This window comes from Thamnophis sirtalis, unplaced genomic scaffold (genome assembly GCF_051295495.1).
Source record: "Thamnophis sirtalis isolate CommonGarterSnake01/CBP01778 unplaced genomic scaffold, rThaSir2_p1.2 scaffold_3, whole genome shotgun sequence".
Classification (NCBI taxonomy): Eukaryota; Metazoa; Chordata; class Lepidosauria; order Squamata; family Natricidae; genus Thamnophis; species Thamnophis sirtalis.
In genome coordinates this window covers 131,725,623-131,753,416 of record NW_028261383.1, presented here as the reverse complement: position 1 = coordinate 131,753,416, position 27,794 = coordinate 131,725,623, and the positions used below count along the sequence as shown (strand labels likewise).

Below are 27,794 nucleotides of genomic sequence, written 5' to 3'. Positions count from 1 at the left end.
TGAACAATAATGGCTGTTCGGGAATTCTTTGTGTGCTTCACAAAGCTTTTGATAGGAAGAGAATGTGCTAAGAAATGCTTAAATAAGCAAGTATGCAGGTATATTTTCCAGATATCTTGCCTGATGCAAAAATAGGAATAAACACAATGTGACAACTTGGTGTGTATATCTGTGTTGTTGTCTGGGAAAGTAGCTTAAGAACTGTTCAGCATAATTCATTTATTTACTAAATTTATATAGCTACCTGTCACATAACATGTGACTGGGTGATGTACAATAAGGGCACAAAAAAGTTAATATTAAACAATTCTGGTTGTCACACAGAGACAGTTGTTTACATTGGAATTGGCATTTTTATTTGCCTATCAAAGTCTTCCCAAAGACCTGGGATAGGTAGATATTGTTGTTTGATTCACTTAAAAGTACGGTTGCGATCCCAAGTAAAGCTGCTTTTGACAATTGACAAATGGTGATTTTGTCAATGCCAGTAGTACTCAAGTGATGTTCCAGTGATTTGGGGATTGCACCCAAGGCACATTCAACTATTAGTACTATGTTCGCTTTCTTTTGTCATAGTCGTTCTACTTCTATTTGCAGGTCTTTGTATTTTGCAATTTTTTTCAGTTCTTTCACTTCTATGCTGCTGTGTCTAGATGCTACAATATCCACTGTTCAGACTTTTTTTTATCTTATCAAAAGTTGTTAAGTCTGGGGAATTATGCAGCACATGCTTGTTTAGTTGAATTCTAAAATCCCAGAGCTCTTTGGCATCTTAATTTTATATTACTTTGTCTATTTTGTGGTCCCACTAATAGTACCTCCTTATAGGCAATAGTATTTCTTGCATATATATCCCATGCATTGTTGCTATTTTGTCATTTTATTGCTTGAAGTCAGTCTGGGCAATCTTCTTTATGGTTCAGGTAGGATAATTTTGTTTCCAAATTTCTAGGGGCATTTTTCATGTGAGTAGATATATATGTGTGTGTAACTGCATGCATGCATGTTCCTGGGTGAATTTAGGTTGAAGTTATTAGCCAGGATAATAGAACAGGTATTGTAGCAAAATGGAGTCCACCTGGATTTCCCCCATTCACCTTTCAACTGTACCACTGCTTCTTGCAAATCTGCCTCATACTGCCTCCTTTTTCTTGTCCATTTCTACATTTGGTGTAGAGACCCATGTGAAAGCCACATGACTCGCTCAACCAGTTCCAGTTCAAGCCTTGATCCCAGTTCCCAGTTCCAGGAGAATAATGGGCAGGTCCAGGCCTCCAGATGGGATGAGCAACAGAAGGTATTTGCCTTGGAACAGATTTGTGGGGTCTTCAGAGTTGACTTGGGACAGATGAGATCTCTTCGCCTTTTTTTCAGGTAAGATTTGACTATGTCCAGACATGACAGGCATTGTCCTGTTACCTAGTGACATGTAATATCACAACAAAACCAGAATGGCTTTCTTCTTGGCTTTTCTTTTTGAGAACGTTGCTTAAAAAGATTTCATGCTGCCACATGGGTCAAAACCAATGTCGCGGTTCCTTGGAGTGATGACATTATCTATACTCAGCTGCTGACTTTTCAACCACATTTATACTATGTTCTTGTGTATTTTGAATAAGACTGGTCTGGGTTGCAAAATTGTGTGCAAATATTGTTTATTTCTATGTCTCTATTGATGGCTGATTTGTCTGAATGCACAAGAAAATAACTTTCTTATCATTTTCCTAAATAATATATAGACTGTGCCTTTTTAAGTTTTAGAGGGATGTGGTGGCTCAGTGGCTAAGACACTGAGAATCCCTAGCACCACATAATAGAGTGAACTCCCATTACGTGTCCCGGCTTCTGCCAACCTAGCAGTCCAAAAGCAAGTAAAAAAATGTAAGTAGAAAAATAGGGACCACCTTTGGTGGGAAGGTAACAGCATTCCGTGTGCCTTTAGTGATTAGTCATGCTGCCACATGACAACGGAGACATCTTCAGACAGCGCTGGCTCTTCGGCTTTGAAATAGATATGAGCACCGCCCCCTAGAGTCAGGAACGACTAGCACAGAGGTGGGTTGCTGCTCTATCTTACCTGCCTGGACGCTTATGCGCAGAAGCGTTACAAGCACACACAGGAGCGTGCCCAAACCTGTAGTAAAAAAATTGCCAACCCACTTCTGGACTAGCACCTATGTGCAAGGGGAAGCTTTACCTTTATCTTATTTTAAATTTAGGATGTTTTTTGCCATACTTCTCTTAACATGTCCTCCCAGTTATTCTGAACAAAAGTCACCCAAATTCTTCATGGGATTAGTTTCTTGCTTGTCTACAGGTTTTGGTGGTGTCTTTGCTCTAAATATTTCATATAGATTTATAGCACTGTCCCCTCATTCTTTCTCTGTCATCCTTTTCCCATTTTGCTTTAATCTCTAGTGACGGTGGGTTTGAGTAGATAAGGTTGACATGGTCCAGGCAAGCCGTGTAAACCACCCCCAGCCCTTCTCTGAAGCAAATGGGCAGTTAAAAAATGTGAAATGCAAACAAACCAACAAAGAAGACAGGTCCATAACAACAGAACCAATGCAATCTATAAGAGAGAAAGTGAAATATTTTCATTTAAAAGTGGGGCGAACTGAAAACTTTACCTGTTTATTATTTTCAGGTAATTAACAATATTGGTGTGCAAGTTTCATGAAACAAATATGAAGATATTTTTCATACTACAGGATTCTTCTGCTGTTCTTTACAGCACATCCACATAAAGTTCAGATTTGAAAAAATATATATAATTATGTAAACTTGAAAATTACAGTTTGGAACTATCAAGCAAGCTAATTTTTCTCCATTTTTTCACTTCCTTGATCTCTGACTACTGTTATTTGGTTGTATCATTACCAGTGCCAGTGGCGACATGTTAAAACATGAGGGTTAGAAACACGTTGCCTCCCTTCCTAACAAAGCTGGGTATTCGGAGAGTCACAGGATCCAGTGATTCCACTGTCACAAGATTCTTTCTTATCCACCATTAGCCTAAAAAAGCTTAAGGTTAAAAGGAGTAATTTTCTATCCAATCATCCTTCAGATCCACCTGTTATCTCGCTTGTAGGTCTGCCTAGCATGATAATTATTTATGCCTTGCCAGGAAGAGTTTAAGGGAGAAGCAAACTGACCTTGGAAACCAGTCCCTCAGTTCTTTTGCCCAGATCCATGTTGGTAGGATTTGCTGAGCATACCAAGGCTCAGGTTAATTGCCATAAACAATCTGGTAAGTACTACCAGATGGAGGCCAGCCAGGCCCTTCGTTGGGTACCAAGAAGTGTGTGGCATGCCCTGATTCTTCAAGACCTCACATGCTACAATTTGGCTATGCTGGTTCATAATCAGAGCCGTGTGTGCTCTGCAGGGGAGAAAATGAAAAGCAATGTCTAACACCCCCCCCAAGGGGGGGGAATCAAAGTGTGTGCTCAGAATATATTATGCAAAGTAAGGTCAGATTATTTCCATAATTCATTTTGATTGTGGTTTGGAGTTCTCAAGGAAATTTGCTGTTTCAGTCCTTGCTGGCACATTCCACAGGGAAATGATAAAACAAGCGGGTGAATGAGGAGAGGCCTTGGAATAGATTTTTTTGGGGGGGAGGGGATAATGGGAAGGAACCACGTTGGACCCAAGCTTCTGACTATGCTGGACAGGTAGTAGCATCTGCTTTCTTTCTCAAGCATTCACTTGTGGCGGCACTTTTAAAGGCCAGATTAAATGTGTTGCCTATAATGGTTTTTGGAACATATTTTAGTGTATTGTGAATTTTGTAAAAGTTTTCAGCAGGAATGTCTGTCGAAATTCTCAGTCAGGCCTTAGTTGTCTCAAAGGTGCTTTTTTTTTCTTGTTCAAAAGACAACTGGACTGTTTTTTCCTCTTTGAGGAAGAAGAAGAAAAAGTTTCACTTCTCATCCAAGAAGCTTCGCCAGTTCTGATGGCGGGGTGGGGAGAAATGGAAAGGTGGAAGTTATTGGGCCTATTTTAAAATCTAAACCAGGAAGAAATACCTCTGACCATGTAAAAATTCTACTTGCTGATGAAAATCCTAAGATTACAGTGGCAGCAGCCTGATTTTTAACTATGGCTATGAAAAAAGATTTTGAATAACAAATCAATGAATTTCAGTTTAAAGACTGTTATGTAGTATTTATTAAATATTGTACTTGTTAATTTTTTAAAAATTATTTGTCAGGTATAGAATATGCTTGTCACTTGCTTTTGGCTCATTTGGGATAAATAATATTGATTGATTAATTTTACTATTATATTAGCAAACCCTTCTTTCTTATCATGGGCTTTTCACTTGGTCCTTTTACCTATCTATTACCATCGCTGTTTACATTTTTTAGTCTTTTTAAGCCTACAAAAAATGCACATAGTTAACATAGTAAAATCCTCTCTTAATATTGTTGGGGCACTGCAGAAATGGGAACTTGCACCGAATACGATCTGTCTCAAAGCACAAATCACCTAACTAATATTTTGCTGACTCTCTCCTGTTGTATCTCTCTCTGCACCTTTTCCTTCAGTGATGAGGCTTGCACCAGCGGGCAGCTGGTGGTTGCTAGCCGGGAGAGTCAGTATAAGATTTTTCACTTTCACCATGGTGGCCTGGATAAACTCTCCGAAGTGTTTCAGCAATGGAAGTATTGCACAGAGACGCATCTCAAAGACCAGGTAAGTTTGACTAGAGCAGGCAGGCAGAGGGGTGCAGGAAAACCACCAATTCACCTGATGACAGATAGGTAGATTCCCTCCTTATTCCTGACAGCCTCTGGATAATTGGCTGGGTTTTTTTAAAATAATTTTTTAATTTTATTTTAGTACAAATAATCCATATTCCATTAAACAGTGTGTCATCTGGATACAAATATCTTGTGCAATAACAATTAAAAATTACAATCATACTCATTATTTATCTGCTCATGACCTAATACTGATATACATCACATATTTGATACTATAACAATCCTCTTCTTAAGTTATTTAATTCTATTAATATATTTTCTATATTTCATTACTCTACTTTCATTTCTAACTTTCATATTTGTTCTCTAGCCATCGGTAGAATAGTTCCCTGTTCTGAACCTCCCTCCGACCTGCAAATCACCCAGACACAGGCTTGGCTGTTTGCCACTCTTTAATCACGGAGTTATCAACTCCTTTGGCTGAAGGCCCAGACAAGTCTCACATGCAAGAATAGTTGGCAGCAACCCAAAATCCAACAAGCACAGATACAAGACAGACAGAGTATTCCAATACTGTTTCAAACGGTTGTGTCCTGCAAATGTTCCCTCCCAACTTCTCCACTTATATACTCTCTTGGGAGGGGCCAAGCCACAACCACCTGGGCTTAATTATCGTCTCTGAGTCTGCCTTCGGAGCTGCTGCTTCCGTTTCTCCGCCCTTCTTAATCTTGAGTCAGGGACAAACTGCCTTGAATCTTCTCCACTGCTCCATGCCTCAGGCGCCACCTGGTGGCCAACCAGCCTCTCTGGTCCCTGCTCTGAGTCTGAACCCTGCCCAGGGTTCTCCTCATCTTCCCTGTCAGACTCATATGGTTCCTCGCTATCCGAGTCCATCAGCAGCTCAACCGGATCCTGCTGGGCCACAACAGTTCCCATATACTATAATATTCAATTTGCTCTTTCTCTTTAATTGCAAGGGTTAACCCAGTGTTTTTCAACCACTGTGCCGTGGCACACTAGTGTGCCGTGACATAGTATAAGGTGTGCCGTGGGAGAATTACTTTATATATAGTATATGGTTCCTCGCTATCCGAGTCCATCAGCAGCTCAACCGGATCCTGCTGGGCCACAACAGTTCCCATATACTATAATATTCAGTTTGTTCTTTCTCTTTAATTGCAAGGGTTAACCTATTCATTTCTGCACATTCTAATATTTTCCTGATCACATTCTCAACCGTAGGAATCTCTTCACTTTTCCAGTGTTGTGCAAATACAATCCTGGCTGCTGTTATTACATGAATAATCAAATATACATTTTCTTTACTATAGGTTTCTGGTAAAATCCCCAGCAAAAATATTTTGTGTTTCAAATCAATATGTTCTTGTATCATCTTCCCCAACCACATATGTATTTTTATCCAATATTTTTTGGCTTCTACACATGTCCACCATATAGCATAATAAGATCCGGGTATCAAATGGCATTTCAGAATTTAGCTGATTTATCTTTAAACATCTTTGTCAATCTTGCCGGTGGAAAATGCCATCTATAAAACATCTTATATAAGTTTTCTTTATATGCAGTAGATATTGTTAATTTATAATTTCTAACCCATAGTTGTTGCTGATAGTTGGCTGGGTTTGTAAACTCAGAAAGCTCAGCTAGTTCTTTCTTATACTGTAGAAGTAAGAACAGCAGTACTTCCTGGCTTCATTTTAGATATAATGGAGGCATCCAAAATGCTCATTTCTTCTAAAATTGGGCTAGAAAGAGAACACCTTACATAACAGGAATAAGCTGGCAGGATTATAAGCATGCTTACAGTCATGCCAAAGAAGGCTAGGGAGGGGGTGGGGGAGTTATAATGCTTTATTGGACGTTGAAGATTTGAGCCTAGTTTCGTTTGCTCTCAGTGATTGGGCATGACAGGTTGGCTATATATAAACATGGGCACAGCAGCACAAGCAATCATTTGTCTTTTCCATTTTGCTTGATGTAAGGAGAGATGAAAAACATGCATACATGGGAGAGGGGGAGGGATTTGAATTCCTGTGTAGGATGTATCAGCATGTTTACTGTGCACACAATGGTATACCGGTAGTAGTAGTAATTTATAGTAATATAATAAACAGTAATTTATTTTAAAATTTACAACTGACAACAAACTAATACAAACTAAAAAAAAAAAACCAAAATAAAAAAAGATTCAGAAAAGAAAAAAAGAGAATAAATAGAAAGAAAAATAGAAGGGAAAGAAAAATAAAATAAAAAATACAGTAATAAAGAAAAAAAAAGCATATAAAGAAGATACAATTAAAATTTTAATAACTTATCACTTTTTCTTAAATACAATATATTCTTCCGGGATCTCCTTATCTATAACCAAATGCTTAAAGCCTTGTCATTTTAATACCAATGTCAGCAAAAGGCCATTAAGGCTTATCAGAGAAAACAACATAATCTATTTCTAACCTGGATCATATAAATCAACTTTATACTCCTTTCTTTTTTTTTTAACCATTTTGATCATCAGGCCCTTCAAAATGTCCTAGAACTATGATTTCATTTTTCTTTATTCCGTCATATAACATTCTTCACAGCTTTAATATGTCTTTTTAATAAATCCAATGTAGAAAAATTATCCTGGCTTATCTCTTGGGTTGTTTATTGGTTTTTTTCTTTTGCATGTCGAGTGTAACATATTTTGCCATATCATTCTTTTAGTCTGTCATTTTTAAATCCAGTTTCAAATCAGTCTCAATCTTGTGAGGGAGAATTTATTCCCATTTCACCTTTTAGATACAATCTGTCTATAGAGGCCAACACTATTAAGATTAATTTCTGAGTCCATTGTTCAAAACTATCTTTCACTAAGCCCAATATTAAAACATTTAGCCTCATTCTGTATTTGTTTAGGTAGTCCTCAAGTAACAATCACAATTGGGATTGGCACTTCTGTTGCTAAGCAATGCAGTCATTGAATGAGTCGTGACCACCCTGATTTTACTGTCTTCTTTTCCATGGTTATTAAGCAAATCACAAGGTCATGAAGCAAATCTAGCTTCCTGTATTAACTTTGCCTGCTGGGTGCACACGCCAGCTGGGAAGGTTGGAAATAGCAATCACAGCAACTCTGCAACCATCATAAATACATGCAGGTTGCTAAGTGCCTAAATCATGATCATGGTAACATCATGACACTTGTAAGTGCAAGGACCAGTAGTTAGTCACTTTTTTCAGCACCACTGTAAATACCGAATGGTCACTAAACAAATGGTGATAGGTTGAGGACTATCTGTAAGTCAAATTTGAGTGTTTTTCTTTAATTGTTTAGCTTGTTCTAGTTCTCTACAGTGTCCAATTTTTAAAGCCTTATCTTACAGTTTTAACAAAAGAATTCAAAACAAAAGTGTTTTCCCACAGGAAGGATGCTCTTATAATATTGTTCAAAATTTATCTGGATCTTTAGTCCATTTGTAACTTTCTAAAATCTACATCTAAAATTTTATAAAATCAAAGATTTAATCACCCTTTTGTATTTATGCCCCCACCAATTTTTTTTCCAGTCCTTAAAAGATTCTTTTGCTAAGTTTTGGAGGAAACTCAGGCAGTGCTGTAAAACATGTCAGTCCAAAAGTTCCTAAAGCTGAAAAACAATTAACCATCAATTTCAGAAAGTGATTAGAAAAGGAAGTATGTGGACCCAGAGTTCTTTCAAAGCTGACCCCGCTTTTATCAAAATGGCTATTCCCTTGTTTCCCAGAGCTCTAAACCCACTGAAGATTGCTGTCTTGTAACAATCTAGAGCAGGGGTGAAATGCTGCCGGTTCGGACCGGTCCCGTCCCCCCCCCAACCGGTAGTAAAAAAATACTACCAGTTCAGGCGAACTGGTATTTCCAATGATCAGCTGTGACGAGGGATTTATATTAGCTAGAATCGTCAGATTTCCTGCTTTCTAGCTAATCTAAATCACGTGGCACAGCGGATTTCCCCCCCCCCCCGTTTCTACTTACCTTTACAGATGCGCTTAGCAGGCGCCACCTACCTGCCTGGACGTCATCACGTCCCGTTTTTGACGCTCTGTGCATGGGTAGAAGGTCCTGCCCATGCGCAGAGGTGGCAAGTGCGAGCGAAGCAAGCACATGCACATGCATGCTCACATTTGCGAACCGGTACTGAAGGTAAGTTGATTTCACCCCTGATCTAGAGCAATTGTGGGCAATCTCAAGTTATCTTCTTGTCCAGAGAGGAATAACGAAGAGTTGATCTCCCCACCAGTTTTTTATTCACTGCAGCGACAGCTCCACAAACTTCAGTTTGCCATTTTGTCCCCAGGAGTCCCTCAACTCCCACCGCTGACACGGTCTTGAGCATTAGGTGTATGCTGATGCCAGCGGATGTACTTCATGAAAGCGTATACTATAATAAATTAGTCATTAATATGCTACAAAACTCATTGTTGAAGCAAAATGGCACAGCTGCCCCTTCTGGAAATTGTTCATTCTGTGGCTCTTTACAGTCCATTCCAATCCTGTTTTGACAAGACCCACTACCATATCTTCCTTTAATTGGCACAAAGACTTTGCAAAGGTCTTAATTATGTGTTTAAAGGTACCGGAGATGCTTGTTAGAAACAGGGCTTCTAAATTCCCTACCTCCTCCCCCCAACACACATTTCTCCTGCTGCTTTCCTCTCATTATAGTGCCACAGGGGCTTGCATTTGTGTGGAGCAACCTTTTGATTTTTAAATTAAATGTCAGCTGCAGTTTTTGCCCTGGAATGGCAAGCGTCCTCAGAGAGCCTGGCACCGCTGCTTCCCTCTTTCCTAACAGCAGGGCTTTTGTATGTGGCCAATCAGATGTAATTTATTACATGCATTCCTGGGCAGGCTCAAGATATGGCTGCAAGCTGGGTGAACTCTGATCTTGGACAAGGAGGGGTGAGAAAGGAAGCCAAACCACAGAGCGATTTTAAGGGGACTCAGAACCTTGATTCCTTCAAGCCAGCAGCTTTCCCCCCAGTTTCCAGAGATTGGCTGGTGGGTTGTTTTTCCAGGAATGGTATCAAGATGAGCTGGAGACCTAAGGCTGAGGCAATCGTGACACGAGCCTTCTCTTTCCTCTTTTGTTTCCAATTAGCAGCTCACCGACATGAAGACCTGCATGCAGTTCTCCATTCGCCGGCCCAAGCTTCCCTCCTCCGAGACCCACCCGGAGGAAAACGCGTACAAGCGCTTAGATGTCTCTGGGTGGCTCCGTCATTTAAACAAGGCTGGACAAGTCGAAGAAGAGTACAAGCTGAGGAAGGTGAGAAGAGACTCAACGGTGCCATGTTTTGCTCTGCAGGTTTCAACAGAGAGCCTCCCTCTGCCAGACTCCGCCGTTTAAGGAATTCTGCCCATTGTCCCTGTTTTGGGCCTATCCTGGCAAAAGGGGAGGAGCTGTACTAGCTAAGCGCAGCAGAACACACACACAAGCAAACACACACACACACACACACAGCCTCCTTCCTAAGTCAGATTGCTGCAAAGCCCTTGTTGGTCACTGCTCTATAAGCTAGGAGGATCTGCCCCTATTGCCACTGGTGCTTGTGCCTCTCTCCTCAGGCCCCAAGAAAGTGCTCAGAAAACTGCCTGGCTTGGAATAAATAGGAGGTGGTGGAATATCTGTGCAAGGCTGGGTCCAAGTGTACCGTTTCCAAGATTGGGGATTAAGCTGTGACGTGAGAATGATGCGTTAATTGTACGGGCCCTCCAGGGGACTTATTGACATTGAAATGAGCTTGATTTGTATCTCCCCTGGGAAATGGGAGGGCTCTGCTTTCCCTCCCAGCATATGCAGATTGTGGGCTCCTGAATCAAGGGAGCTCTTGTCAGGCAGAGTAAAAAGAGCTCCCGTTTCAGAAATGCTGACATTTTTCTCTGAACGAGGTTCTCATTCTTCTTCCCTCCCTAGGCTATTTTCTTTGGCGGGATCGATGTCTCAATCCGTGGTGAAGTTTGGCCCTTCTTGTTGCGCTACTATAGCTATGAATCCACTTCGGAAGAGAGGGAGGCTCTCCGTATTGCAAAGAGGGAGGAATATTTTCAGATCCAACAGAAAAGGTGGCTGGGAAGAGATGGCTAATGGCTCAGGAGACTGTTGTAAAATTACCTTGCCCTGCTCTCCTCCCATCCTCTTATCCTCATGCTCGTCCTCATCATCTTTCTATACTACCTTTCATTTATATATTTATATTTACAGACACACATATAGTTCTTGACTTTCCGAAATTATGATAGGCCAATAATGGATGTTTTATAGTAAAACACTTCTGACTGTCATAAAATGTTGTGCCCCACCACCACCACACACACAGTGTCATGGCCACATTTCTCACCTTTACATCCAGTTGCAGAGTCTTGCAAACAAATAATCATAATCTGCAAAGATTTTAGCCAATTTTCGGGGGGGGGGAACGACACCAATTTGAAAGAATAGGATTGTACTTAGAACCAAATTAGCAATCCCAGACTGTAGCAACAACCGGGAATCTAATTTCGTTGCAAGTTGAGGGCTACCAACACATATGTACAATACATAGATATATACAAAATTCCTCAAGGTGATACATCTGTTTTCTCCGCAACCCTGTATGGTGCGTTGGACTGAGATGAAGGACTGATCCAAAGTCACCCTTGTTGCCTATTATGCCTAAGGCAGGCCTAGAACTCCCAGTCTCCTGGTTTCTAGGCCAGCACCTTGACCATTATACCAAACTGATTCTCTCATAACTAAAGACCAAAGCATCTCTGTTATTAGAAACAGGAGTAGGGAATACCCAGTACCATTATGGTGGAGAGAAGGAGATTTGTCTGGGACAGAATTCCAAGTGAAGTACTTCACAGACCTGATTCATCGGGCATATTGAGCCATCATTTCTTTAAATATGGTTTGTTGAATAAATCACAACTGGTTACACACATGCCAAATCATAAATATCCAGACAAAACAGTTAAATCTATAGGGCTGACTGTATTTACACATACCAATAACTGCTGGCAAAGGTCATCCAGAGTTTTAGGGCTTGATAATAATCTCTGATGACAGCCAGTGTGTCTCTACTTTCTATCAAGTTCCAAGGTATCTGAACATATTTTTTAGAAGGGGCTGAAAAGAAGAACCTGAACTTTGTGGTCAATTGGAAGGAAGAATGGGGAATCAGATTTAGACGGGTGACACACACTGTGAAAATTCAAGCTTTTTTATTTGCTTATGGTGAATTCACCACTGACCCCGACCAGGAATGTATTTACACAATGAAAACTAGCACTTTGACTTGCACCCCTGTCATATTTGGGTTATAGTAGCAGACTGTTTATGGGTCTGCCTTTGAAAAGTGTTTGGAAATTTCAGCAAATATAGAACCCTGCAAATATAGAATCGGTTATTGTTGAGGGTGAGTTGTAGAACACATGTCCTGCCCTTATTACATGGTCCATTTTTCAGATTATTGGATTGTATCTTGAGACTTGGTTAGTTGAAGGGCGGCATTCTTCCCTTTAGAACTGCATAGGTTCAACATCTTCAGGCAAAGCTTTTCCCTTGGTCCAGAGGTGGTATTTAGCAGGTTCTGACCAGTTCTGGAGAACCAGTAATGGAGATTTTGAGTAATTCAGAGAACCGGCAAATACCACCTCTTGACTGGCCCCACCCATCTATTCTCTGCCTCCCAAGTCCCAGCTGATCGGGAGGAAATGGGGATTTTACAGTATCCTTCCCCTGCCATGCCCACCAAGCCACGCCCACAGAACCAGTAGTAAAAAAATTCAAATCCCACCACTGCTTTGGTCCCTTCATCATAATCAGAAGCACATTTAGGTGCAATGGAAAAGAAGGCTGTTTGGGCTGTTTTTGATTTTTGTAGCCTCCTGCAAAAGGAGCCAGGGTAGTGATAATTCCACCGCCAACAATCAGATGAGTTTAAATTTGAGGATGGTGTTTGCCAATTTTAAGCTGATGCAAAACTGTGTATAACTGCTTTTTTTTTTTTTTAAACAGACTAGTTATCATTTTGTATGCTGTGTTTGGTTTGCTCTTGTGTGCCCTGAAAGGACATATTAGGGCTGTGCAGTTCTTTGTATCGGGAAGAGAGTGCTTTTGAATTCTAACATTATCCCCATCTGCAGCTCATTCAAGAACTTTCTAGGGTGGCATAGCTGCATTGGAAACCCTTTGCAGCGGCTTAAAAGAAACACACGGAGTAATGAGTAGCAGCAGGTGATGGATATGCACTCCCAAGCATTCCAAAGCATCTCTTTCCAATCGAATCTCACCCACAGCAAAGCTCTACCATAGGTGTGCAATAACTCCTGTGTTCCGCAGGCTCTCCCTGGCACCAGATGAGCAAAAGGCCTTCTGGAGGAATGTGCAGTTCACTGTTGACAAAGACGTGGTGAGGACTGACCGCAGTAACCAGTTTTTCCGAGGAGAGAACAACCCCAATGTGGAGACTATGAGGTGATCATTTTTTCCAATTAATACCAAACAGTTTACCAAGTGCACTTTATTGGTCAGTCCAAATTCATCCTTGATTAGACAAAATCCTTCAAAGGATTTCCAGGCCAATGGAGAAAGTTACAGGCCTTTTCTCTTAAAGTGGCTAATCTTACTCAGTGTAAAGCAGTTTCAAATGTTTCGTATGCTTTGTCTCTTTAAACAGTCTTTCACATTCTGGGGCCTTCCAAATATGGCTTGCCTGCCTCTGAATTCATAGCTAGAAGGTTCCAAATACGTTCTGGCGGGGAATTAAGGGGGCTGTAGACCAGTTAACAGAAGGGCACTAGGTTGGGAAAGGCTGCTGGACAGCAATCCAGGAAGATGTGAGTTATGCCCAGTACAAATAAATAAAATACTGCAGGTGGGGGATTAAAACACAGAGAGAATGCTTTGTCTCAGGCCTCTAGGTAGCTCAGGGGTTCCTGTTCTCCTGGAAATTATGTACTTTCTGTGTCATGGTTGTCCTTTTCTCCCCATTTTCCTTTGTTTTAAAAGAAACTTCTGGCCAATGGTTCCTTGGGAAGAGAAGAACGGAACTCTCTGACTTCCATTATCCCTAATCTCCCTTTCTGGTTTTTTTTTTCTTTTTTTAAAAAAATTGTCCTCGTCTTAGGCGGATCTTGCTGAACTATGCAGTGTACAACCCGGCCATTGGCTATTCCCAGGGAATGTCTGACCTCGTGGCCCCCATCCTTGCTGAGGTTCTGGATGAATCGGATACTTTCTGGTGCTTTGTTGGTTTGATGCAGAACACGATCTTTATCAGCTCCCCTCGGGATGAGGATATGGAAAAGCAGCTGGTGAGGCTTGGAGCTGGGGGCCTTCTCTGTTTCCTCTTCATTCCCTTCCCTGTTATTCCCCAAGAAATCCAAAGCATGGGATCTATACCCGGGGCTGCCAAAGACCCTGAGTATCCCACAAGAAAAACAGAAGGGTGTGAGGAGTTCTGTCAGGAAAGCAGAAATGGGGAGGTTATGCTCGCAAGAGGCCTCGGCAACGCAGAAAGATCCACTTCCTGGCAGCTCCCAGGGCTTCTTGCCCAGATCTAGCCCTCTTGTTATCAGCAAGTTTTTTTTTTTTTTAATTGGTGGGTCCAACAACCAATGCAGCCAGCTCTGGGTAGGCCTGTGAGCTTCTGTTGATCCAGGAGGGTATGAAGAGGGAATGTAGGAAAACCAGAAGGCACAGCTGTGGCTGTCCCTCTTTCTCTTCTTCCCTGGCTGTGACTGAGCCGACCACCATTGTCTCTTTGCAGATGTACCTGCGAGAACTGCTGCGATTGATGCACGTACGCTTTTACCAGCACCTGGCTTCCCTTGGGGAGGACGGCCTTCAGATGCTTTTCTGTCACCGCTGGATCCTCCTCTGCTTTAAGCGAGAGTTTCCGGACGCTGAAGCCCTGCGCATGTGGGAAGCCTGCTGGGCTCATTATCAGGTGAGGCCTGGGAGCAGCTTGCTCTGGGCCCTGCATTCTGCTGCCTGTGGCGGTCCCTGCTTTCCAGCTCCCTGTCCCAGTCTTGATGGGGATAAGCCAAACAGGCTTCCCTGACTCCTCTGAGTGATCTTCGGGCCTTCCTTCCCGTGTCCCCTGCCCCCTTTGTCTCCTGTGACATTACACAAACAGATGTAAATTTCCCTCTTGATGATTCATTCTGAAGCTCCTGGGCCTCTCTTGTTGCTGTGGCCACCCATCAACCTGACAGGCCTTCTGCCTGCTGTGCAGTTGCCTCTGCAGTTTGGCTGCCCTGCCCCTCCCAAGCGTAAACGCTGATGCCTGCTCTGTGCAATCTCTCTTGAGAGAGAGAGAGAGAGAGAGAGCGCCAGGCCTACCCTACCTCCACAGCGTCTCTTGTGAGGTTAGCCCCAGGTCCCAACAGCAGGAAAACAAGCGTATGGTTTGTGTCGGACCTGGTCTTGTCCTGTAAACGGAGGCTGCCACCAAACCACATTCACCATATGCTGCTAACTCTCATTTCTCTCTGCCAAATAGTTGCTCTCTGGTGGTGGTCCAAGGAGGGGGGGCGGTGAAGGGGAGAGAAAATGCCTGGAGCAAGCTTGCCTCAAATTAGCACAGAGCAGCAGCCAGGAAGGTTGCTCTTCTTGGCTCCGGCTCTGGCTTCGCTTCCTCTTAGCTGCCTGATCTAGACGTCTGTGGGAATAACGTGTTACCCAAGACAAACCGAATCCTTCAGCCAAACCTAATTCAGAAGGGAAAGATCAGAGCTTTGATCATACATTAATAAAGCGTATCATATTAAATGCCAAAGTTCTTAAGTATGGGGCCAGCCCTAAAGACTGCTAGGATTTAAAAAATAAATCTGACTCTTAAATCCTGCATTGATTTCATAGGAGGCAGTGAATTCTAGTTCCGCCTTAGCCATGAAAGCTGGTTGGGTGATTTTTGGGCCAGTCATTCTCTCTCAGCCCAACCCACCTCACAGGGTGGCTGTTTTGGGGGAAATAAGAAGAGAAAGGAATATTATGTATGTTTACCACCTTAAGTTATTTATAAAGTAATAAAGGCAGGATAAAAGAAATCTAATAAAGCTGTGGTCACATTTGCATTCTATTCAAGTACATCATTATTATTGTTTTACTAATCTTGGGCACCAAGCTTTATAGCTTGATTTATCAGCTTTAGCCTCCCCACCCACCCACCCCCCAAAAAAACACCTCATTGAAGTAAGATTTCCCATACTTTTGATAGCACTCTCTAAAAATCCCTGTGGGAGCTCATTCCAGTTGCTTGACTATTATGAAATGGATGTGTGTGTTGCCTCTAAGTAGGGGTGGGCAACTACGCCCCCTTTGTGACCTGCGGTTTTCCAATTCCCAACTGGCTCAGGAATTCTGGGAATTGAAGTCCACTGCTTGTAAAGGAGCTGTAGTTGCCTACTCGCGCTCTGGAGGCATCTGGTATTGACTCCTTCATTTGACAGCAGGGGGCAGCATTGCAACCCTCATGTGTCCTAATTGTGGCTATATTTCAGAGACACTGCAATCAAAGCAGGATGGGCATGTATAACATCCTACTGGTTGTTAGCAGTGTCACAGAATGGCAGTCTTCGGTTTCCCTTAGCCATTGATGACTGTCTTTCAGGCCTGATCTTTCCTAATGCAATCTCCAGCACAATTGGGTATCTGCAATCTCAGCTGAAGATTCAGCTTGAATTCAGTGGGGCTGAGGTTAGTGTGTGAGCAGTTAGTTTTCTCTAATGATGTCCTTCACCTGGATGGACATCATCTCCCTTGATCCCCAGTTAGACGGAAGGCAGCAGCTCAAAGAAAGCCAGTGTATAACCTTCCTTCATGTGGTCCCAGGATTTGAGCTAATGTTTTACTCATCCTTTGCTCTGGGCATCCTTGAGGTTAAAAATTATTGGATTATAGAGCATCCACTCACTGATACGTATCCCTGATGGAAACAGTGCCAATCCGCCCATGGTGCCTGTGCTGGAGATTACAGACTCCAAAACATTTGTTTTCCAAAACATTTGTTTTCCTCGGTGGGTCCCCCCCCCCTTATTTCCTTAAAGAAAATAGTCTGCTGTCTAGGTGAGGAAAAAAACCTGAAATGCAAATGAAAGCTCTGGATTAATCTACTGTATTCATAGTCTGAAATTCAAGCCATAACACCCCACATGTTCTGCATTACATGAAGCGCCTACTTTTGTCTTTAAGGTTTCTGCTATATTAAAATAGGAATAATGTTTCTCTTCCATCTTGTCATATAATTCATGATCACCATTAATTGCCTTTTATTCTGTTGCCATTTTTGGGGTGCTTTCTCTTAGCCCAAGAAACCCCTTCAAAGCATTGTTGGTGCTAACTGTCTTCTTGGTTACTTTCGCTGCAGACGGACTATTTCCATCTCTTCATCTGTGTGGCTATTGTGGTGATCTATGGGGATGATGTCATTGAGCAGCAACTGGCTACGGACCAGATGCTGCTACACTTTGGGAACCTCACCATGCACATGAATGGGGAGCTCATTCTCAGGAAGGTAAACCAATGCCCAGGGTTCAAGCAAAAACTTCTGGGAAGAGTTTTATGGACTTTAAAGGAGCGCATGCAACATTGGGTCCAATGTGAGAGGGTTTTGGGGGTGTCTATCGAGTGAAATGCTACCGATTGGGACTGGTTTGCCCGGACTAGTAGTAAAAAATGCTACTGGTTTGCCCGAACCGGTAGTTTAAAAAATGCTACCAGTTCAGACAAACCAGTCGTTCTGATGATCAGCTGTGCAACAATCAGCTGTGCCGCACGATTTATATTCTCTAGAAAGCAGGAAATCCTAGCGAATCTAAATCGCCCGGCATAGCTGTTTCCTCCCCCTCGCTGTTCTACTTACCTTGCAGACTCAGAAAAGGCTTCTTAATCATTTTTCAGCACTGCACAGTGGCACCTGCAATGGGCATGGGCGCAAAGCGTGCCTGTGCACGTGAAGCAAACCAGTAGCAGACTTCAGAGCACTTCACCCCTGGTGTCTTATGTGTGATCAGCCTTCATTATAACTCACCATGGGCATGGTTTAGACAAGCTCAGCCATTCCAGATAGCTGTCTTCATTGGACCTAAACATATCCTACTGTCTCTCTCTTCCAGGCTAGGAGTTTGCTCTATCAGTTCCGCCTGCTACCCCGGATCCCCTGCAGTCTGCACGACCTGTGCAAACTCTGCGGAACAGGCATGTGGGACAGCGGCTACATCCCCACCGTGGAATGTACTGGAAATCACCCTGACTCAGATAGCTGCCCGTATGGAGGCATGGTGGATGAGCCATCTCCCAAGTCAGGAAATGATTGCAGAAGGGGACTTAAAACACGAGAGGTCTTCGCTTTCCGGAAATGACTCTGTTCAGGATCATATATTAGCTACATGAGGACTGCAAAGCGGTGGGCACAGAAAACTTGGCACAATCGGAGCCTGGCAAGCAAAAAAAAAAAAAAATGAACGAAACAGGTTTCTCTTCTGATCCAAAAATAAAGCTGGTCATGGGAGGAGAACAGGAATGATACAGAATGGAAGAGCTTCCTGCTTTGTGATCAGAGCTGTATTTTGATGTGCATCATACTAGGAAGCGGGTTGAATGGACAATGGAGGTGCTTTGTAGTTTGGAACAAATGGAGAGAGAGGCTGAGCTGGCAAATCGGGGTCAAAAGTGACCCAGGGTTCCCTGCCCCCCTCGTCAAGAAGGGAATGGTGACTGCTTTAGAAAATGAATCCACAACCAGCAACCCTGATGGTAGGTAAAGGGGCAGGGTCAACCTTGCCCCTTTGCCCAGGTGCACCCACACACCTATGCATGCAGATACTGCTTTAACCAAAATGCACCACTCACTGGCTTTATGTGAAGCCATGATGACCACCTGGAGTATAGTCTGCCAAAAAACAATAAAAATACAAACTTTGGGGTTCCGAAAGGAAACATTTCAGCGTGTGTGTAAACCTTGGTCACTGTATTTTTAAAAGCCTTTAGTTTTTTCTCCATAGACACACCGAACAGGAAAGTGAGAATCAACAGCTTCACTGTGAATGTAAATTATGCAAAATAACACCTCATACAAGATGGTCTGTTTGATTGAAACTTCTCAAGTAAAACAAACTGGAAAAAGTGCTTCTCGGTATCCCAACGAGAAGAATCCCTTTGAGGCATTTAGCTTCATTAAGAACTTCTTTGGGGGTCAGAGAAAGAAGGCTACAAATTTCAGACCCATTGCGTTCTCCTTTCAAACCAGTAGCCTACATTTAGCTGGCCTCCTCCAGTTTTACTGCTGTTGATTTAACTGTTTCCTAGTTAAAATAACAATAAAAAAACTACTTTACTGCAAGTGGTAGGATCATCCTGAAATACCGAGGTGGTGAAATTAACGCCTCCCTGAATAACGTGAGGATTATTTCACTCACTTAGTTCAGTTCAAAAGTTATTTAGGTCAAAGACCAGCATAGAAGAAAACAATTAACAAACTGTTTAAAAATAAAAGAGGAAGGAAGGCCAAGCTAAAAAGATAGTACCCACTATTATTGCCAATATACATTTTTCAGCCATTAGAATTTGGCTCTTCCTCAAATAGCAAGGCAGTGAAGCTCTTCTTGCTACATCTGTCCCAAAGAGGACACTTGGATCTGGGCCTAGGGGAAATCCACAAGTTAGAGGGGTGAGCAAAGGCAGCTATTTGGGTTATTATTTTAAAATTGTTTATTTTTAAATTTATTAAAACTTGTAAGAGAGAAGCTCCACCCAGCTCTCGTGACCTGTTGCTTTGAAATGTAGGCCTTGCACTAAATGAGCTGCCAGGCTCTTCACACAGGTTGCAAAGTGTGAGGTGTTTTCAGAGATATTAAGTAATGCCTTTGTTAAAAGCCACAGCTGTCCCCTTCATAACCCTAACAAAAACAGCAAGATTTACAACACCTCCCTGCCTCAGCCAAAGGCAGCCTGTTACTTTATATGGAAATGGGAATTGCCAAGTGCTGATAATTTCACCCGTTAAAAAAAACAACAAAAAGAAGTCATTTTTAGTTTTCAGATAGGTTGGATTATCTCTCCTTTGGAAGAAGATAAATATTTCCAAATCTAGTTGAAAGGAATCTGGTGGCTGGGCTATAAAATGTTATTCAGTGTTTTGTCCAGAAATTGTATTAAAAACACAACAACACAGCATGGACATTTTATAACGAACACAATTTATTGTCATCAAATTGCAGCAGAAACTGGGCTGTATTACAAGAGTAGTTTCTAACAGTTTGCTAAGCTTTTCTGAGTGAGATGGGCAGCATATAAATTAAATAAATTAAAAATAGACAAGATAAATTAAAAAAAGCTTTGCAATATAGTATAATTGGACATGAATGCTGCAAATCAGAAATTGAGTGTTTTGCCTGGCTTCTGTATATATTTTAAAGATTGAAATCCCAGTGGCAGACTGATAGGGCTATACTTCCAGGCTGAATTTGACAGATCCATCCCTGTATTGCAGGGAAGAGAATAGCCCACAGCAGACCAAGGAGTTACTTTCACTGGGAAACAAAACCAGGATTCCACCCCCCACCCCCCCACCAGAGCAGAACTTGGAACGTTATTGAAACTTCCTAATCAGACTTGGACCAGAAGAATTCCCGGTTGCCACTTTAGAAGGAAATAAAAGACTTGCATGTGTATACTTAACTGTCTCTACAGGAATTAGAAGGAGCCTGTAAAATAAATTGTACATCTGGGAAGCTCAGTTATTTGGGATTTGTACAGCACAACCTTCCCTCTTCAATGAGTTCAGTTTCAGCCTGGGATGTACAGTATTTGGTTGGCGTCAAACTGAAGGCCAGCTTATGCTTTGTGATGAGTTCTATTCTGGTCAATATACAAATGGCAACTTTTAAATTTGTTGAAAGCTGGTAATTTTTATTCCTCTACTTTTATTTAAATCAATTAAAGTTAATCAATGTAATTCTTTATTAAGCCTTTTTCCTCTTTAACATTGGTTTAGTGGCATCTTCATTTGCACATGTTTCCGATTGTATAAATAAATTTGAATAAAATCTTGTATTTATTAAGAACACAGAGATTACTTTTTGTCTTGCTTCCTATATAGGCCATGGAGCGAAAGTTGGCTGCAATGGGTTTAGGGATCCTTGGCTTTCTTTGCCCCATTTTGCAAATGAATTCCTATCCTAATTCTCATACATGAAACACTATGTTTTGCATCCCAGATCAATCGCTGCACATTTATTGAACTGAAGCAGAACCAAACACAGGAGCTTAAATTGCATCCTGGACAACTGCAGCATCTTTTACCCAGGTGGCGCAGTGGTTAAATGCAGCACTGCAGGCTACTTCAGCTGACTGCAGTTCTGCAGTTCGGCTGTTCAAATCTCACCGGCTCAGGGTTGACTCAGTCTTCCATCCTTCCAAGGTGGGTAAAATGAGGACCCGGATTGTTGTTGGGGGCGATATGCTGACTCTGTAAACCGCTTAGAGAGGGCTGAAAGCCCTATGAAGCGGTATATAAGTCTAACTGCTATTGCTATTGCTATTTTACCTAATTGAAGGTAGAAAACTGGAATGCAGGTTTTGGCGGTCTGGGCCTTCCCTGTTACTCCTGCATGCAGAAGGTATTGCATCATTCTAGACTCTGTCCTAGGCTAAATACTCTGTGAAAACCTGAATTAGTCGCATTTTACACTTATAACAGGAACAAAGCTGAGGTAGCCTGTCCTTGATGCTACCCTGTTTTCAATTTTTTCAGTTGCTGCTTACGTCTTGAAGACCCTTTCCCACAACCATCCCCATCAATGGGGATTAGCAGATCTAATCTTGGAGAACAGATAACCATTGGTGCTTTAATGTCCTGCCCTCTTGTCCACATCCAGGTTTTTTGTCAATGCTCAACACCTGCTCTAAAAGAAAGCTGGCCAGAGAAATAATACACGCTATGAGAAACCATAGCAGGTGGCAGCATACATTGGCTGACCTTGAAAAGGCTAAGCAAGCTAAGACCTGATTAGCACCTGGAGGGGAGACCACCAGGAAATCCCACCATTGCAAGCTAGGAGAATGAAGTTGAAAAGGGAACTATGAACCACTTCCATGTCGTGGTCAAGAAACAACATGAAGGCGCTCTTGGTGCAAACAATAAAGTTGAGTTTTCTAAAGCAACGGTCTCCAACCTTTCTGGTTCGCATGCGCTCACCTACTACTTCCACAGCCCACTTCCAAAGAGGCTGAGGCCTGGCACAAGGCCATCGACCGGGGGTTGGGGACCTCTGTTCTAAAGTGTTCCTTGGGGATTTGGGAGTCCTGTGAGAGGAGATAGGGCCCAGAAGCTCCACCAGAGTGAGATTTTATTTTTTTGGCAAGGAAACCTCTTTACTGTATCACTGTTTCAGGATCTGTTTCTCAGTTCCTGAATTTTCAACTGAAGCCATTCTTTGTCACCAGGGACAAGCGAGAGAAGGCCTGGATCCCAATCATTCCTGGTGTATCTGAAAGCAGTTTGCCTGTAGCTTCTCCTTCCTTCACAGAAATTCAAGCCTGCCTTTGTCATCGGAGCAAAGGGGTTGTGTTTGCATATATAAACAGATGTGGGGAGGGAGGGAGAGGGGGAGAGGAGGGGGAAGCTCTTCAGATTTCAAGGTCAGGAGGGAAAGAGCTGTTTTAATTTCAGTTCAGCCCTGCCATGCTAGAGATGGTTGTGAGAGAGACAGTTCGGAAGGAGCAGCTTCCCTTGCTTTGGGTAGGGAATATATTATGGGTTGGCCTCCTTCACATCTCCTGGAGGTCACAGAAACACAGCACCACCTACTGTCTGCAAGCTCTACTGCTCAGGGGTGATTATGCTATGGCGGAGTAGGCAACTATGGCAAGTTTACAACCTGTGGACTTCAACTTCCTGAATTCCTGAACCTGCCATGCTGGGTCAGGAATTCTGGGAGCTGAAGTCCACAGGATGTAAAGTTATGATTGTTGCCCCCCTCCCCCCACATTATGGTGTAATTCCAGCACAAACATCCTTCTGGCTACTGGCCACAGTTGAGCTGACCCCATATCATAGTATTATTTATTTATTTATTTATTTATTTATTTATTTATTTATTTACTTACTTACTTACTTACTTACTTACTTACTTACTTACTTACTTACTATACTTCATTCATTAAACATGAAACTGAGCATTCAAAAATGCATCACAAATACTATTGACTGGTGCTAATGGTTGATATGGGTTGCTGCCAGCATCCTAGGTATTAATCAAGTACCTTCTTAAAATATACAATTACCACTGGAATTACCACTGCTGGTTTGTGCCATAGTCGTTGAATTTTGATTTTTAAGTCCTGGTATCTTGCGATTTTTTCATGTTCCTTCTCGGCGACCCTGCTATTACCTGGTATTGCGATGTCTATGATTGTGACCTTATTTTTCTCAACCAGTGTGATGTCTGGTGTATTATGCGCCAGTATTTTGTCGGTTTGTATACGGAAATCCCACAAGATCTTGACCATCTGATTTTCGGTGACTTTTTCAGGCTGATGTTCCCACCAGTTTGTTGCTGTTTTAATATTATAATTTTTGCACAAATTCCAATGGATCATTTGTGCTACTGAATTGTGCCGCAATTTATAATCAGTCTGCGCGATTTTTTTACAGCAGCTGAGTATGTGATCAACAGTTTCATCAGCTTCTTTGCAAAGTCTGCATTTGGCATCATCAGAGGATTTTTCGATTTTGGCCTTAATGGCGTTTGTGCGGATAGCTTGTTCTTGCGCAGCCAGGATTAGTGACTCTGTTTCTTTCTTTAATGTACCTGTTGTTAACCATAACCAAGTTTGTTCACTGTCCACTTTATCTTTTATTTTTTCCAGAAATTGGCCATGCAGTGCTTCGTTCTGCCAACTCTCCATTCTTGATTTTATCACATCTTTTCTGTATTCTTGTTTCGTCTGTTGGGCCTTCAGTAGATTTTTGTTCTTTTCTTCGATTAATAGATATTCTTGACTTTCTTTTAAATAATCAGCCAGTGCATGTTTTTCTTCTTCAACTGTTTGCTTCACTTGTAATAATCCTCTGCCACCTGATTTTCGGGGCAGATATAGTCTATCAGCATCACCACGTGGATGTAAACTGTAGTGCATTGTCATTAGTTTCCTGGTTTTTCGGTTCAAAACGTCCAAATCAGCTTGTGTCCAGTTAACTATACCAGCTGTGTATCTTATAACTGGTATTGCCCAGGTATTTATGGCCTTGATTGTATTTCCACCATTCAATTTAGATTTCAAAATTTTCCTAACTCTGTTGGTGTACTCTCGCCTGACAATAGTTTTTACTTTTCCATGCTTGATGTTATCCAACTGCAGAATGCCTAAGTATTTGTAGGCTTCATTTTCGTTGCATTTAATTAGTTGGCCATTGGGCATTTCAATTCCCTCAGATGCAGTGATTTTGCCCCTTTTTATGGATACAGTGGCACATTTTTCCATGCCAAACTGCATTGAAATATCGGTGCTGAATACTCAGACTGTGTTTGTCAATGATTGGATTTCTATTTCTGACTTTCCATAGAGTTTCAAATCATCCATATATAGTAAATGCGAATTTTTTTCAGCTTCTTTGGCTGTTTGGTAGCCTAATTTCATTTTTTTTTAAGATTACTGATAGTGGGATCATTGCGATGATGAAGAGAAGAAGTGAAAGTGAATCACCCTGGAAAATTCCTCGCTTGATATTAACCATTCCCTAGATCTCATTCCCTACTGCCAACTCAGTTCTCCATTGTTTCATCGCCTTTTCAGTAAAGGATGTAATATTTTTGCTAATGCCAGTTGTTTCTAAGCATTTTATGATCCAACTATGTGGCAGTGAGTCAAATGCCTTTTTGTAATCAATCCAGACCATATTCAAGTTCGTTTTTCTGTTCTTACAATTTTCTAATATCATTTTATCAATTAGGAGCTGATCTTTTGTGCCCCTGCTCCTTCTTTTGTTGCTTTTTTGCTCTACTGGCAAGATGTTGTTTGTTTCCAAATAATCCATCATGTTATCTGCAATAATGCCTGTGAGTAATTTGAAGGTTGTTGGCAAGCATGTTATTGGTCTGTAGTTTTCAGGTGTTGTTCCTTTAGTTGCATCTTTCTGAATCAAGTATGTTTTTCCAGTTGTCAACCATTCATCAATTTGGCCCTTTTGTAAAATTTCATTCAGTTGCCTGGCCAATATTGCATGTAAACTGGACAGATATTTGAGCCAGAAACCATGTAATTGGTCCTTTCCAGGTGATGTCCAATTCTTTACCCTTTTTACTCGATTTTTGACCATCTCAGTTGTTATTTCTAATACTTGCATTTGTTTGTTGCCAATCCTTTTCTCAAAGTCATGTATCCACTTTGCTTCCTTATTGTAGTCCTTTGCATTTTCCCACAATTCTTTCCAGAATTCAACTGTGGCCTGCTTTTCTGGTTTTTCACTTTTGGTGTCACCATTCACATTAAGACTTTGATAAAAACGCCGTTGGTCTGATTGAAATTGCTGATTTTGTTTATATTGGATGATTTGTGCCTCATATCTTTCAATTTTTCTAGCTGTTGCTGTTATCTGCTGTTTTACAATCTCTACAGCTTCATTGATGTTTCTTGTATCCAATCTATATCTTCTGATTAGCTGATCTATGATTTTGCTGTTTTATTATTATTTATTATTTATTATTAAATAATATTTATTTAATTTATTATTATTATTATTGTTGTTGTTGCATTTTTATAAAGATAGATAGCTGCCATTGCCAATGTTTAAACAACATAAGAGACTATGTTAGGATTGTTCTATAAATGTGCACTGTTACTCTTAAAAAGGAAATGTTGCTAATGGGCTCATGCAAATGTATTTCACTGGACAACCTTTTCCACAGAAGATGGTACCAACGATGGGACAGATTTTTGAGAAAAATTATATTCTAGGAAAAAATACTGTGCAGGAGATTATTCTGGAGTTGAAAGGGGATCCCCCCCCCCCAATTTCTTTGTTAGGTAGATGTTTGTATATGATTGGTGCTTAACCATAGTGCTTAACAATTACTCCACAAATTTAAGTATCAGTTCTGTCAGTAAGAGTACATTCCTAAACATACCTTATTGTTTATTTAGAATAGATTGTGTTCAATCATCCCTCCATATGCTTAGTGACAGATTGTCTCAAACCTACACCAACTGAGAAAATATATCCTCTCCCTGGCATTGCCCCATCTAAGATCAGGAGAGAAGTAGCAGCAGATGCCGAGAGAACTAAGAAAGAGAAGGCTCCTTGATGTCCTCTGAATGGATATATGCCCAAAGCCTGCCAACTCTAGGAACATCTTCATGAGAAGCACAAACATTCTTGAAGGTACACAAGAACAAAATTGAATTAAAAGATGGAGGAAGGAGACAAGGAATAACATTAAAGGAGGATATGGTTGAAGGATCTGACCTCCCTTATACTACTTGGAGGACCTTGAATAAATTGAGAATGCCTAACTATAAAACCAATATGCTCAAGTGGGCTCTTAGCACATGACAACACACTGTGTGAATGTGAAGAGACACAAGTCTGGCCCATCAGCTGGTATGTCAGCTGCTATCAGAAATGTACCAATAGTGACTTAATTTTGGCCAACGACAAAGCCAAGAAGATTGTTTCATTCTGGCAGTTTAAAGTTTGATCTAGACCCAGAAGAAAAGGAAACATCCCTCACAATTCTTGTATCAGTATAAAATGCCAGAGGGATGGGAACACTGTATAAACAATTAGTGTGTCAACCGAAAAAAGTGAGAGATCCTGCCATGCACATCACAGGCCATGTTATTATGCCAACAATTGCCTTAATTGTCCCTTAGTATGTGATTATGCGCATACCAGAGCAGAGTGCTTCCCAAATATATATCAGTGCTATGGAACTTGTAATGAGACTTTCTGAAGGGCTGAACTAGTTCAGTTTGTGCATCTGTATACACAGAAATCCTGTTAGCTAAATGGGGTGTACTTTCTAACAATAAGGTATGTTTAGGAATGTATTCGTATTTACCAAAATGTTGGTTAAAACTGCAGCAAATGTGAATAGGTTGAGCTCTGAGATGATACCAATCTACTGCCCTTGCCTTGGTTAATGTTTCTGGAACTGGAAACTATCCTGCTTATCAGTTTACAATGAATGTATTTTCCCTTCTGTTTGCAAACAGGTACCCATTTAGGTTTGGTTGGTTATTTATACTAAAACCCTGCTGACCATTGTTGTTATGATGACACTATTAAAGGGTAGGATCCCTCCCTATCATGCTTAAATTCTACTACTTTATTGCATTTCCTACAATAATGTCAGCTATGAAAAATGAATATTCCTGACTTGCTCTAAGGGAATCCTTCCTTCTGCAGGATATCGGTGGCCATCGTGGGTTATGAAGTCCCTGGTTCTCCAAGGCTCCTCTTTCCATCCAGCATCTCTTCTTCCAGCCTCAGGAAGAATGGCCAGGAGAGCTTCCTCTAATGCTGAACTGATTTCCCCTCCCTGTTAGGCTATTAATTGTCAATATAATGTCCTTGTATATTTTGGAATGCATCTTTATGAACAAACGTCAGAGTTGAAAGCCATAAAAATGTATGGTTCAGTTATTCAAATAGTATGAGAAGTATGGCCTCAATCATAAAGCCCAACTGCTATAAAGGATAAACTTTGTCCCAATTAAGTACAGTTGTAATTGCCATTGTTACAGATGTGTCCGAATCCATTTCAGCATTTTGTTGAGATGGGTTTGTTATGGATGGGTCATGTGGAGAGTGGCCAAGCTGCTGAGACAAGGCATTTTTTTAATCCCAGATTGCTGCTTGTCTGCCAGTCTTCCTATAGGGATGTGGTGAATCGTTCTGCCCACCCCACCCCCATTTCCTAGAAATAGGCTCATCTGTATGTATGAACACAGCCACAAACCCAAACTCACTTCTCTTTTGGCCGTGAGCAGTAATCTATGGCAGCTTTTAAATTCTTGCCCCCTGAAAATGCTCCGTGATTTATTTACCC

General features: G+C 41.5%; 1 protein-coding gene across 4 annotated transcripts in view; it reads left to right on the top strand.

Moving 5' to 3' along the window:
• The window catches only part of TBC1D16 (TBC1 domain family member 16), an 82,394-nt gene extending 63,887 nt beyond the window's left edge, over positions 1–18,507 (top strand). For 3 of the 4 annotated variants that reach the window (XM_087710121.1, XM_014052841.2, XM_087710123.1), the window contains 9 exons: positions 1,177–1,374; positions 4,554–4,701; positions 9,856–10,023; positions 10,672–10,820; positions 13,081–13,215; positions 13,868–14,054; positions 14,510–14,689; positions 17,111–17,257; positions 17,859–18,507. In XM_087710121.1, coding sequence (XP_087566247.1) covers positions 1,177–1,374; positions 4,554–4,701; positions 9,856–10,023; positions 10,672–10,820; positions 13,081–13,215; positions 13,868–14,054; positions 14,510–14,689; positions 17,111–17,257; positions 17,859–18,104 — 1,558 coding nt within the window. In that variant the 3' untranslated portion in view covers positions 18,105–18,507. The remainder of the gene's footprint in view (positions 1–1,176; positions 1,375–4,553; positions 4,702–9,855; positions 10,024–10,671; positions 10,821–13,080; positions 13,216–13,867; positions 14,055–14,509; positions 14,690–17,110; positions 17,258–17,858) is intronic. The other variant, XM_087710122.1, reaches the window with a different exon arrangement.
• Positions 18,508–27,794: the final 9,287 nt, after the last annotated feature.